Source organism: Sminthopsis crassicaudata, chromosome 3 (genome assembly GCF_048593235.1).
Source record: "Sminthopsis crassicaudata isolate SCR6 chromosome 3, ASM4859323v1, whole genome shotgun sequence".
Classification (NCBI taxonomy): Eukaryota; Metazoa; Chordata; class Mammalia; order Dasyuromorphia; family Dasyuridae; genus Sminthopsis; species Sminthopsis crassicaudata.
Genome location: NC_133619.1, coordinates 585,849,885 through 585,863,975, shown reverse-complemented (window position 1 = coordinate 585,863,975; position 14,091 = coordinate 585,849,885). Strand labels below are relative to the sequence as shown.

At 35.6% G+C, this 14,091-nt stretch overlaps 1 protein-coding gene across 1 annotated transcript; it reads left to right on the top strand.

Annotated features, from left to right (window-relative positions):
• Window positions 1-689: 689 nt before the first annotated feature.
• Window positions 690-13,691, top strand: NLRP10 (NLR family pyrin domain containing 10). The gene is made up of 5 exons (XM_074305057.1): window positions 690-837; window positions 4,068-4,346; window positions 6,232-6,336; window positions 8,424-8,468; window positions 9,003-13,691. The coding sequence occupies exons 2-5, from the start codon at window positions 4,073-4,075 to the stop codon at window positions 10,415-10,417; spliced, it is 1,839 nt and encodes a 612-aa protein (XP_074161158.1). The 5' UTR covers window positions 690-837; window positions 4,068-4,072; the 3' UTR covers window positions 10,418-13,691.
• Window positions 13,692-14,091: the final 400 nt, after the last annotated feature.

Genomic DNA, 14,091 nt, shown 5'->3' with positions numbered 1-14,091 from the left:
ATTTCCTTTTCAAGGAAAGGCTACTACCCCGATTACAAAGTTAGTCCTTGTTCTTGAAGAGTTTACATTCTTTTGGGGTAAGATAGCCTCCATTCTTGTCCCTCATTCCTCCAATTTAATTTTTGTAAATATGGAAAACAAATAAATACCCATCCCTTTTGTCATAGTTATAATGGTGAATTTCTGTTATTCAGATATCTGCTAGAAGTCTTTGTTCAAAGCAGAGCCACTGAAATTTTTTTTTATCTTTCCTTAATGATAATTTTGTCTTTCAAAAGACTCACACCTACAATGCATGGAATTCCCCATTTAGTGGTGAGTGTGTGTGTATTCGTATGTGTGTGTGTGTATGTACATGTTCATGGGTGTAGGAGTCAAATTTAGTAAAAGTAAAATGGGGAATTCCATGCTTTGTGGGTGTATGTCTGTGTATGTGCTCATGTGCATATAATATAAATATAAAGTAATATACAAATAGAAGATGTCATTCTGTATTATTCATATTCTTACTGTTACAACCCAACCTTATTATCTTAATTATGCAATATGTTCCTGAATAGTTTTCTAATTTTTTCTTAGTCTGCAGCATGGCTGGGATAGGAGTGGCTCAGTCAAGGGGGGGGTGAAGTCAGAATGAGAGGTTGTGGTGACATGCTAATTTTATAGTCTTCACTCTTTAAATAGTGTAGAACACTTGCATCCATTTACTATTGCAGAGTCATATATTAGTAATAGCTTCCCATCCACAATCTGAAGGAAGTTTCAGAGAGAGGGAGAAGAAAGAGAGAGAGGAAAAACGACAAAGAGAAACCCAGGGAGAGAGACATACACACAGTGGTGAGTGCTATTTTCTCTCTTCATTCTTTATTTTTCTAAAAAGCTGAGTCTTTCTACTCTAGAATTGCTAATGAAAGTGAACTCTAAGGGGCATGATAATGATGAAGTAAGTAATGATGAAGACATTTCATTGTCTTCAATGTGATACAGATGTCAAGAGAGAAAATGAAATCTGAATTGACTAAAAAGATGTATAGCATCTAAAATTAGGGACATGCTGGCACCCACTGTATTCTGATTTGGTCAGACCACATCTGAAATTCTGAGAAAGAAAGAAAGAAAGAAAGAAAGAAAGAAAGAAAGAAAGAAAGAAAGAAAGAAAGAAAGAAAGAAAGAAAGAAAGAAAGAAAAAGAAAGAAAGAAAGAAAGAAAGAAAGAAAGAAAGAAAGAAAGGGAGGGAGGGAGGGAGGGAGGGAGGGAGGGAGGGAGGGCGGGAAGGAAGGAAGGAAGGAAGGAAGGAAGGAAGGAAGGAAGGAAGGAAGGAAGGAAGGAAGGAAGGAAGGAAGGAAGAAAGAAAGAAAGAAAGAAAGAAAGAAAGAAAGAAAGAAAGAAAGAAAGAAAGAAAGAAAGAAAGAAAGAAAGAAAGAAAGAAAGAAAGAAAGAAAGAAGGAAAGAAAGAAGGAAGGAAGAAAGGAAGGAAGGAAGGAAAGGAAGGAAGGAAGGAAGGAAGGAAGAAAGAAAGGAAGAAAGAAAGAAAAAGAAAGAAAGAAAGAAAGAAAGAAAGAAAGAAAGAAAGAAAGAAAGAAAGAAAGAAAGAAAGAAAGAAAGAAAGAAAGAAAGAAAGAAAGAAAGAAAGAAAGAAAGAAAGAAAGAAAGAAAGAAAGGAAGAAAGGAAAGAAAGGAAAGAAAGGAAGAAGGAAGAAAGGAAGAAAGGAAGAAAGAAAGAAAGAAAGAAGGAAAGAAAGAAAGAAAGAAAGAAAGAAAGAAGGAAAGAAAGAAAGAAGGAAAGAAAGAAAGAAAGGAAGGAAGAAAGAAGGAAAGAAAGAAAGAAAGGAAGGAAGAAAGGAAGAAAGAAAGAAAGAAAGGAAGAAAGAAAGAAAGAAAGAAAGAAGAAGAAATAAGCATTTGATTTCTCCAATTACATGTAAAGATAGTTTCTAATATTAATTTTGTAAGACTTTGCATTCCAATTTTCTCTCCCTCTCTCTGCTATTCCCTCCTCCTCAAGATTGCAAACATTTTGTTGATTAAATACAATCATTTTGAAATATTTTCAAATTAGTCATATTGTCTCTGGGTATCAATAGTGTATTACTGTAGTCATTGACTATTATGCCTTGTGTAGCTAACCTATGCTACTAATCTACCACTTTATTTCTTAGCCAGTATCAAATGATTTTGATTGTTGCTGCTTTATAATATAGTTTTTGGTCTCTACTGCTAGGCTACCTTCTCTTGCATTTTTTCTCAATTCCCTTGAAGTTCTTGACTTTTTGTTTTTCCGAGTTAATTATTTTTTTTTTCTAACTGTATAAAGGAGTTTTTGGCAATTTTATGGGTGTAGCACTGAAAAAAGTAGATTAATTTTGGTAGAATTGTCATAGTTATTATGTTAAGTTTACCACCCATGTGCAATTGCGATTTTTCCAATTTTTTAGATCTGACATTATTTATGTAAGAAATGTTTTGGAATTGTGTTCATATAACTCCTGGGTTTGTTTTGGCAGATAGACATCCAAATATTTTATATTGTGTGTAATGTTCTGGCTAGCTTTCTGGAGGTTTTGAGATCAACCTTTATTTTAGCAGAATAATCACCATGAGAATAGTCAGGGATAAAGTCCAAAGTCTATTGTCTCCTTCAGTCTCCCAGGCTTTGTCAGCAGTCTCAGCCAATCAGCCAGTCAGCAGTCTGCACATCCAAATTTTCTTTCTAGAGCCCCCAAGTTGGATAAAAAAATGTACTGCTGCTTTTTAGAGCCCCCACACTGAGGTCATTAAAATATAGTATCCAGACTGGCTCTCTGGAGGATCTCAGGACCAGCCCTGAGTCCTAGGTCTTTAGTGGAGAAATGATGAAGGCAGGAGAGCCAACAGTATGGTCTCTGTCTTGAAGTCTGTCTCTGGCTGTTTGTCCCCAGCTTATATACTCTATTACAATTACATCATTACAGTATACTTAGTATAAACCAATCATTATGTCACTAGGGAACCATTATTTGTTATAAGATTAAATCAATCATACTGAACTAGAGACTTCACATGCTAAACTATATAATCAATGTCTTATCAATTCTACTGAGTCAACACCTTGTTCTAGGATTAATCATACTGAACCTTAAGTATATTTCTTCAAAGTTCCTGCACTTTACAATTGTCTACAAAATTCCAATAGATTTGTGATGGAAAATATTATACTCATCCAGAAAAAGAACAAGAGACTGAATGGAGAACAAAGCATGCTATTTTCTTTTTTATGGCTTTTCCCTTTTGTTCTGTTTTTTCTTTCACAACGTGCCTGATAGGTAAACATGTTTAACTTGATGGTACATATATAACCTATATTAGATTACTTGCTCTCTTGAGGAAAGGGAAGGAAAGAAAGGGAAGAAGAAATATTCAGAACTCAAAATATTACAAAATAAATATTGAAAACTGTCTTTATATGTAGTTGGAAAAAAAGAAAAAAAGAAAGAAAGAAAAACAAGTAAAAACAAAGGAAGAATAGTATGCTTCCATTTGTATTTGGACAAAATCAATCTTTCATTTGAAATGGATAGTATACTTCATCATGGGTACCTTGGGATTGTCTTAGATCATTGTAATAGTTTTTCATCTGACAATATTACTGTTACTGTGTACAATGCTCTCCTGATTCTGTTCACTTTCCTTTGCATAGTTTATGTCTTTTCATTTATTTTTTCCTCAAATCATCACTATCATGTATCACAGCTTTCAACAAACATTTATTAAAGACTATAATCCAGAAGGTACTTTATTAGATTCTGATACAAAACAAAAACGAAACAACCATGTGTGTATAATAGCATTTATGCAAAGAAGTAAATGGGAAACACACATAAGGTAAACACAACATAATTTTGGGGACATAGGCTATTATATAATAGCTAATCAATCACTATTTTATATATATGTGTGTGTGTGTGTGTGTGTGTGTGTGTGTGTATTATATCTATCATATCCATCCTGCTTTTGTTACAAGAAGCTTATGTCTATTTCCTCATATTTTTCTGGCAATGTCAATGCTTTCTGTTCCAATTTCTGACCAGAAATCATGGAGATCACTCTGAGAAATATTCTGATGAACATCCTTGAGGATCTTATTGAAGAAGAACTCAAGAAGTTCAAATTCCAGCTGGAAGACCCTCCCTTGAAAGATGTTGGTCCTCTGCCCCGGAGTCAGTTACATCCTGCCCAGCCTGTGGATTTGGCAGAATTATTGATCAGGCACTATGGGGTAAACTACGCAGTAGAAGTGACCAAAGCAGTTCTTGAAATCATAAACCAACGAGACCTGGCTGAAAAGCTGGAGCAAGCCATTAAGAAAGGTGAGAACAGATCTAACTAGAAGCCTTACCTGCCATTTAAGTTCTCCCCCTCATTCCTCTTTCTTGAGAGACGGAAAACAACAAAAATAGCAATAAAAACAAAACTAATATTTGTTTTTTAGCTGTAGATTCTAGTTCCCTTTGGTTGATTCCTTTATAAAAGATAATTGTTTTGAAATCTTATCAGAAGAGAATCAAAGTTCAAGACAGAATAGTATGAAGAAAAATCAGTGGATTCATTCTCAGGGTATCTGAATTACAGATGCATTAAGTGAGATAATGTATGTGAAACACTTTACATACTTTTTTAAAAGCACAGTTTAAATGTCAGCTGTTTTTCTTACAATTTATTTTCTCAGGGCTTGTACCACCCAGGTAAGCTTTCTGATTTATCTTATCCTATCTTCCCTAAAATCATGATAATAGTAAAGCATTACCACTCTATATAGCTGCCTAAGGTTTTGCAAACACTTTCTTCACAATCCTGTGAAGTTTCTGACCCCAAATTATGCTCCATAGTTTATAAATGGATAATCTGAGGTTCAGAGAAATTAAATGATTAACCAGAGATTATTCAACTAGTAAGAATAAAAAGTGACATTTCAAGTCTACAAACAGTGCAATTCAAAAAACATTTCTAAAATATCTATTCTGTCTCAGGCACAGTGCTAGGTGCTTGGGATAAAATGACACAAGGTAAATATTACCTGCACTCAAGAAGCAAAAATACATATAAACCTAGATCTCCTTTGTTCAAATCCCAGCCTCCATTCCAAATGCAACCAGTACCTCTGGAGTTCATTTGGGATTTTCTTGGCAAAGATAATGGAGTAGTTTGTCCTTTCCTTCTCCAACTCATTTTACAGATGAGGAAACTTAGGCAAACAGGATTGTCCAGACTCACACAGTTACTGTCTAAGACAAGATTTAAATAAGATTTTAGTGAAAGTCTTCCTGACTCCAGGCCTAGTATTCTATCAGCAAGTCACCAACCTGCCTTTATTCAAGCCTGGACCTCTTTATGCCTAAGAACCCCATAAGAATAGGATGAAACAATGAGAGAATCAGTCTGTATGCCAATAAAAATCCCTTATTATAAATAATCCATTTGTATTCCTCATTTCCAGATTCAGTAGCTTAGCATAGTACATGGCACACAGTAGATATTTAATAAATGTTAGTTTGCAGACTGTCTTGAGCAGAGCTAGAGTTTTTTTCTGTTATGTTTTGAACTTCTAGACATATAAACATTTCTGGAGTTTAATGCTTAGGGCCATGGTATGCTACTTAATGTCTGTACTTTTTTTCCTGAGTCTCAGAAGAGACTAGGGCAAGGAGAGAGATGATTCCACATAAGCTTAGTGTGTATATATGGGGGTGAGAAGAGTGAAATAGGAGGAAGTGAGTCGATTAGATGCTTGTGTACATGTGTTTGTATTCTATGGTTTTTGTTGAGGACATACTCTTAAGATCTTGTAAAAAAAACATTTTTTTCCCATCATTTGTAAACTCATTTTCTGCTCCTCTCATTCTACTGCCTTTGCCTATAATATGCCATATCATTCTACTTCTTTTGTTTTGTCTTATTTTGTTCTTCTAACAATCCATAATCTGTATGATTTTGATTTTGGTGCTTTCCCTGCTAAGTAAAACAATGGAGGTTGGCTTCCCTTTCTTCTTCAGCTTGTGGAGCCAATCTTTGGGAGTGATCAAATGAAGATTATCCAGGATATAAACAGGATTATAGAGCAGAAGAGCAAATCCTACATTTGGGAGTATCTGCTTCCTCAGTCAAATGAGCAGCATTTTCTCCCTTGTTGCCCTTGACTAAATGGACTGAGGAAGAACCTGAGAGTTTCTATTACCTACTTTGTTTTCTCTGCAGTTGTAACATCCCTCAAAACAGAAGACCAGGGACCAGAGGATCCCAGCAGAAAGCCACAAAAAGAAGACAGAGTTTCACAACCCCTTGGAGAAGCAGTAATTAATGGTAAATTAAATTTCCTGAATTAGGTTGTAATACCTTTTTCAGGGTCCCAGAATGACAATATAGTGAGTGTCTTGCCTGTTGGAACTGGTCCCTGATCATCAATCATTTTTTTCCTTCAACTAAACTTGTAATTTGAGACAGATGATTCACAAGGCTAATCAGATTCCATGGGTGCCAGATTAGTTAGTAAAGGACCAGAGAAAGGGGTTGAATTAGAAAGCAGTAGAACTAAAAAATGATGTGAGTGAGGTAGGAAGCAGTAGGGGTGGCAGCAGCAGTATGTGGATATAAGAAACAAGATGGGAAAAGATCATCAAGTAGAAGTAAGGTACCTGGCTAGTCACTGGGGCCAAGAGAAGCTATATGGTGGAACAATGAAGATATAAGCAGATAATGTTGAGAGCAGAAACAATAAAACCAGAGGTACAATGGGCCTTTTCTTCAAAAAATATCCCCCTACCTTTTCAGAGACAATAAATAACTTAGTATAGCTACTCTTTGTATTAGGGTATTGGTAAGTATCTGCTAGTTTTAAATCAATCTTACCTAGGCAAACAAACTCAAGAAGAAAGGTGAAGGAAAAATAAGAAATTTGTTAAATTTAACACCTCCTTTAGGACCCAGAAATTCAGAGCCCAACTCATTGAAAAGATACTTTAAAATAATCTTAACAGCAAGAATCATAAAGACCAGGAATACCAGTTTCAATAGGCATGAAAGAGGAGGAGAATAATCCATGAATCCCATATATTATGCTGATATTTTCTAAGAGGTTGAGAAGAGACTAAATGGAGAGGAAATAGAAACACTGACTGTAGCCAACTTTTTCATGTTCAGTAGTAAAGGACAGAATGATGTGTGGCTCTGCTGGTAAATGTTAATTAAATAGCCATATATGCTTTTCCTCCTCCCTCTCCCCAAAATAAAATGATGCACAACACAATATTGGGGGTAATCAATAAGCAATTTATTAATTAGGATAGTTAATAATCAATAAATTGATGATCAGTAGTTTTTGTCTATAACCAAAGATTCACTGAATCCCTTAAATATTTTTGAAAGGGAATGCACCTTTCAGGAGAAATCAACCCCAATTAGTGGAGTTTTTAGAATAATATTTTGGTTTTTCCCCAAGTACTTGTTAAAACTTTTTTTTTTTAAATTAAAAAAAAATTGATTTCCAAATTCTATCTCCTTTCCTCCTCATCCCTAAGATGATATGCAGTACACATTTAAATTTAATTTGCTATATTAATATTTTTTCATCATTTTTAGGTATAGATAATCAGAAAAATAATAATTCAAAGTCTGATTTTTTATTTACAAGGGTAATTGTTCACACTGAAAATTTAACAATCTCTTCTTATAAGCTAGTTTGAGCTCGCTCTTACATACCAAAGGGATACATGATAGCTCTTTTCCTCAGCTTTCCATATTTCTTCTTGGGTATAATGTTCCTCCCTCTACAATATTCTTGCAAAATTAGGTGTAATACCCCCATTTTAGCTAAATTTAACCCTAGTCTAAATTTGTCTGAGAAAGTATTTCTTCTGGCAAAAGGAAGACTGGGAATTTTCTATAATGATCCTCTATCTCCATACTCACACCACTCAGTTTGTCTGCTTGGCAGATCAGGCCTTGCCTATCTTTAAGCTGGAACTATCACTTTTCAATTTACCACTAATGTACCATAAGACTGTTTCTTCCCCTAAGACTCTACTCTGTTGCTTTTTCTAGCATGAATAGAGTTAATGGAATTTATCCTGTTGTAACCTAAGGAGATGGGAAGGCAGCACTATTTAGTAGAAAGCACCTTAGCTCTGTAGTCAGTGTTTGACCTTCCTTAGTTCTTGTCCACATTAATTAAATATATAATTTGATCTTCTTGAGCCTCAGTTTTTTCATCTGCAAAATCTGTATTTGCATCTGCAAAAAGGAAAAAAAAAAAGATTTGAAGTAGCTGACCTCTGAGGTCCCTTGTTCTCAGTCTGCAAAGCAAAGATCTCATTCTCTTCTTGTCTGTGTGTGTGTGTGTGTGTGTGTGTGCGCTTCTTTCTGTCTCAATCTGTCTTTGTGTTTCCTTTCAGGTACAAACATGCATACAGAAAACTTTCCTATTTCAGAAGGAAAAGGTAAGTATTCTTTCTAGAATTTTGGTTAAGATTTTGGGAAAGTAAATGGGTTATATGGTTAGGATAGCTAGCCTTAGTTTTTTTCTAGGAATATGACCAGCTCCATTTAATAATCATGTGTTTGATTCCATAGGCTAGGCAAAGAAATAATGTCATTGAAAATTTAGTGAAGTATCCATGTCATACTCAAATCCTGATTAGAATTGGGTTAAGGAAGGGTTTTGACCACTCTGATTCATAGCCTGTGCTGAGGGAGGCCCAGCTTCTGTGGAAATAAAAGATAAAATACAAATTCCATTAATTGTCTACTTTGATATATTTTGACAGCTAGAAACATAAGGAGTAGTAGAGTAGAAATACATTATTGCGGCAGGGAAGGAGGCAGGACTGGGATGGAGTTGGGGTCGAGAATAGAGCTGGGGTGAAGATTCTGCCTATTGCTGGGAATGAACTCTTGTCTCCAAGATAAGCACCTCTCTTGTGTGGGAGTGTCCTCCTATGTCTCTTATGTGGAATATTCTGTCAATTGATTAGATTACAGAGACATCTACCTAGCTTACTTGAGAGAAAAGCTGCGGAATATGGATAAAGAAGAAGCTCTCTTCAAGCCTAGATACCTCCAGGTTCAATTGGAATCTCTAAGTCAATACAATTCAAGTAGTATCAGTCTTGAAACCCTATTTGATTCTGATACAAATACACCCAATGATCTTCAAACTGTAGTGCTACAGGGGCCTGCAGGCATTGGAAAGTCGACCCTTGCTAGGAACATCCTTCAGGGCTGGGCAGCTGGCACCCTGTACACCGGCAGGTTTCACTATGTCTTCTACATTAGCTGCCAAGAGGTGAGCCTTCTGAGAGAAAACAGTGTGGATCATCTTATCACCGTGTTGTGTGGGAACAACAATGTTCCCATTACTGATATTCTCAGGCAACCACAAAAACTCCTATTTGTTCTGGATGACCTTGATGAGCTACAGTTCTTTTCTGCTGAACAAAGTTCTGATTTCCATTCTAAAGTCAAGGAAAAAGATCCTGTTCATGTTCTCCTGAAGAGTTTAATCCAAAAGAAACTGCTACCACAGTCAACTCTGCTCATCACGATCAGGCCACCAACTCTGGAGAAATTAGAGCCTTGGCTGGTGAATTCGCACTATGTCCAGATACTAGGCTTCTTACAGGAGCAGAAGAAAGAGTATTTTTCTTTGTATTTCATGAATGATGATCTGGCAAAGAAGGCCTTTGATTTTGTGCAGACAAACAAGGCTATCTCTGATGAGTGCCATGCCCCTCTAATGTGCTGGATCATCTGCTGCTGGATGGAACAAAGGCTGAAACTAGGCAAGTCTCCCACCAAGGTTCTCAAAAATAGGACTGATATATATATGGCTTATATTTCCATTTTTCTGCCAACTGGAAAAAATTTATCCAGACCCATTCAGCATGCTGTCCTGAGAGGCTTGTGCTCTTTGGCCACAGAAGGCATGCAGAAGCAGAAGATCCTGTTTACAGAGGAAGACCTGAGGAGACACAGCTTGGATGGAGTGGATGTCTCCTCAGTCTTGAATGTGAGTGGTTCCCCAGCAAGGCTCAGTGGCACACTAATGTACAGTTTCAAACATCTTAGCTTCCAAGAATTCTTCAATGCCATGTTCTACCTGCTGGAAGAGAAGATTTCTGACAGGGAAAGACAGAATCTGAAGGAGTTAATAGAGAAACAGCAGGCATCAGGAACTGTGCAGTTTCTCCATGGGTTCCTAGAGAAAGAGAATGAAAAGAATCTGGAATTAAAGTTCAATATCCGAATCTCACTGCCACTAAAAAAGGAGGTGATGATATTAACAAAGAGAGTGAATGAAATGAAAATTATTGTGGCCAAGAACTATAGCAATTTAAAAGGGAAATTTTCCAAGAAAATAGTTGATGCTTCTGTTACCACCAATTTTTAAAAGCTACCATAAACTTTCATGAGCTCTAGTTCTTAGTTGTAAATACATAATCAAAAGTCTTAAAGAGGCATTCTCATTTTGCTTTTATTCTACAGGGTCTGATCCCACATTCTTCCTGATCCATATAGCAGAATCAACTTCTTTTTCTGCAACTAGGACCCTATCCCTGCTCACAGCCATTCTATCCCATGTTTATCATCTTTGTTCAACTGGTACTTCTTTCTCCTAACACACAAACATAAATACACAGTGACTCAGCTATACTCATAGATATACCCGAGCACAGTCAAATATATATACAAAAAGAGATATTGAGACATATACATACACAAATAACTAAGATATAGATACAAAATATCACACACACACATAAACACACACACATATACACATTTGGGGCATATAATCACTAAAATATATCAAATTATAAATATCAGATCACACAAAGGTAGTAGGCATAGTTAATGCATTGGATGATAGAGTTGGAATTCAAAAAAGATTTCAATAGGTTAGGACACTGGAATAAATCCAGTAAAATAAAATGTGACATGAGTGTCTGAGTCCAAGCTTTAGAAGTACAAAATATAAGAATCATGTCTAGATATGAATTTAGAAAAATCTAGTTTTTGGGGTTTTTTTGGTATTTTTTTGTTTGTTTGTTTTGTTTTGTTTTATTTTTTTGCTGTAAATTCCATATGAATCAACCAGTGTATTATGGCATCTTAAAAAAAAAAAAAAAAGAATTTGGTAAATCTCTGGACTCCATTAAATGAGACATAGCTGTGAAAAGCAAAGAGGTGAAAATTCCACTGTATATTTTCCTAATTAGACTACATTTGGATCATTGGACACAGTTTTGAGTCTGCCTTTTTAGAAAGACATTTAATAATGTAAAGAATGTTCAGAAGAAAGCAGCCAAAATAGAAAAAGACCTTCAGTCCATGCGGATTAAAATTGATTGAAAGAGTCAGAAGTGTTTGGCCTGAAGAACAGAAGCATAGGGAAAGATAACAATTGTCTTCAGGTCCTTGAAAGGCTATGGTATGGAATAGGGATTAAATGTATCATCTTGGCTCCAAAGAGCAGAAACAGCTATTATGGGTAAAAACAACAAGGAGGAACATTTAGGATTGATATAAAAAGGAAATTCCTAATGGTTATAGCTTTCCCAAGAAGAATGAGTTATAAAATAGTAAGTTCCCTTCACAAAAAAAGTTTTTAAAGAATATCTGAATGGCAAAGTATGGCAGGTATTGTAACATTTGTTATACCTGATCTAAAGCTATATTATATAGCAGCAGTCACCAAAACCATTTGGTACTGGCTAAGAAATAGGCCGGCCAATCAGTGGAACAGATTAGGTACAAAGGACAAAAAAGGGCACAACTATAGCAATCTAGTGTTTGATAAACCCAAAGATACCAACATTAGGAATAAAAATTCATTATTTGAAAAAAACTGTTGGGAAAACTGGAAATTAGTATTACAGAAATTAGATATGGATCCACACTTAACACCATATACCAAGATACGATCAAAATGGGTCCAAGATTTAGGCATAAAGAATGAGATCATAAATAGATTAGAGGAACAGAGGATAGTCTACCTCTCAGACCTATGGAGGAAGAAGGAATTTATGACTAGAGAAGAACTAGAGATCATTATTGATCGCAAAATAGAAGATTTTGATTACACCAAACTAAAAAGTTTCTGTACAAACAATACTAATGCAAACAAGATTAGAAGGGAAGTAACAAATTGGGAAAATATTTTTACAGTTAAAGGTTCTGATAAAGGCCTCATTTCCAAAATATATAGAGAATTGATCCTAATTTATGAGAAATCAAACCATTCTCCAATTGATAAATGGTCAAAGGATATGAACAGACAATTCTCAGATAATGAAATTGAAACTATATCCACTCATATGAAAAAGTGTTCCAAATCACTACTGATCAGAGAAATGCAAATTAAGACAACTCTGAGATATAACTACACACCTGTCAGATTGGCTAAGATAATAGGAACAAATAATGATGAATGTTGGAGGGGATGTGGGAAAACTGGGGCACTGATGCATTGTTGGGAGTTGTGAAAGAATCCAGCCATTCTGGAGAGCAATCTGAAACTATGCCCAAAAAGTTATCAAACTGTGCATACCCTTTGACCCAGCAGTGCTACTACTGGGCTTATATCCCAAAGAAATACTAAAGAGGGGAAAGGGACCTGTATGTGCCAAAATGTTTGTGGCAGCTCTTTTTGTAGTGGCTAGAAACTGGAAGATGAATGGATGCCATCAACTGGAGAATGGTTGGGTAAATTATGGTATTTGAAGGCTATGGAATATTATTGCTCTGTAAGAAACGACCAGCAGGACGAATACAGAGAGGTTTGGAAAGACTTGCATGAACTGATGCTGAGTGAAATGAGCAGAACCAGAAGATCACTATACACTTCAACAACAATACTGTATGAGGATGTATTCTGATGGAAGTGGAAATCTTCAACATAAAGAAGATACAACTCACGTCCATCTGATCAATGATAGACAGAAACAACTACACCCAGAGAAGGAACACTGGGAATTGAATGTAAAATATTAGCACTACTGTCTATCTACCCAGGTTACTTATATCTTCATAATCCAATACTTTATGTGCAACAAGAAAATTGGATTTACATACATATATTATATCTGGGTTATATTGTAACACATGTAAAATATATGAGATTGGCTGTCATCTAGGGGAGGGAGTAGAGGGAAGGAGGGGAAAATCTGGAAAAATGAATACAAGGGATAATGTTATAAAAAAATTACTCATGCATATATACTGTCAAAAAATGTATAATTATAAAATTAATAAAAAAAAAAAAAAAAGAGATTTCCAGAGTCCTGAACTGTTGGGAAGCTACCTCAGTAAGGTGGGTTGCCCTACTTTTTATCAGTAGATATCATAGCCCCTGTGGGAAGTATGTGTTACTTAGGCATAAGAATCAGGATCCTAGCTAATTCCCAAGCTACTTAGGAAGAATTACAGGAAAGCCACACTTCTTATGAAGAGTTAAAGGAGAAACATGAAAGCTAAGGAAGAGCTTGTTTAGATGATCATCACTGAACTCATTTCCATCTCTTGTTGTGACCCAGATTATCACAACTGAACCATGATCTTTGCTTAAAAGTTTTCCTTGTATCTCCTATCTCATTGAGTGTCCTCAATTGTTAAGCCTTCAAATGTAGAGTTAAAACGTGCCCAATAAAAGGCTCTTGAATTTAGCATTATGGCATTATTTTACTTTTTTATGTGGGTCTCTTCAATCCCCCTATACTGCTGCAACTCAATGAAGAAATCTGATTTTGACTGACATTTATTTTTCTTTTGTCCTCAGTCATTTATAAAGTGCTTACCATATATAAAGCACTGTGCTAAAATACAAGCAAAAAGAAAAATAACCCATACCCACAAGTGACATTCTAATGGAAGAATGGAAAAAGAACTTACATCAAAGTGGAGGAGGAATTTGAGAGGAATATGTAAAAGTCCTGGAAAGTGTGAAGATTAACTAAGTTAGAAGTGATCATGACTGATGTGGATACTTCTTGAAATAGAAGTTACTTACATAAACCACCTAATTAACCTTAAGGTAGTACATAAATACCAGATATTTATCTATAT

Bases quoted from the DNA above. Each gene is read 5' to 3' on its own strand.
- NLRP10 (XM_074305057.1), top strand. From the start codon at position 4,073: ATGGAGATCACTCTGAGAAATATTCTGATGAACATCCTTGAGGATCTT. The intron at 4,347-6,231 runs GTGAGAACAGAT...TTTTCTCTGCAG, and splicing joins GGAGCAAGCCATTAAGAAAG to TTGTAACATCCCTCAAAACA. The intron at 8,469-9,002 runs GTAAGTATTCTT...TCAATTGATTAG, and splicing joins TCCTATTTCAGAAGGAAAAG to ATTACAGAGACATCTACCTA.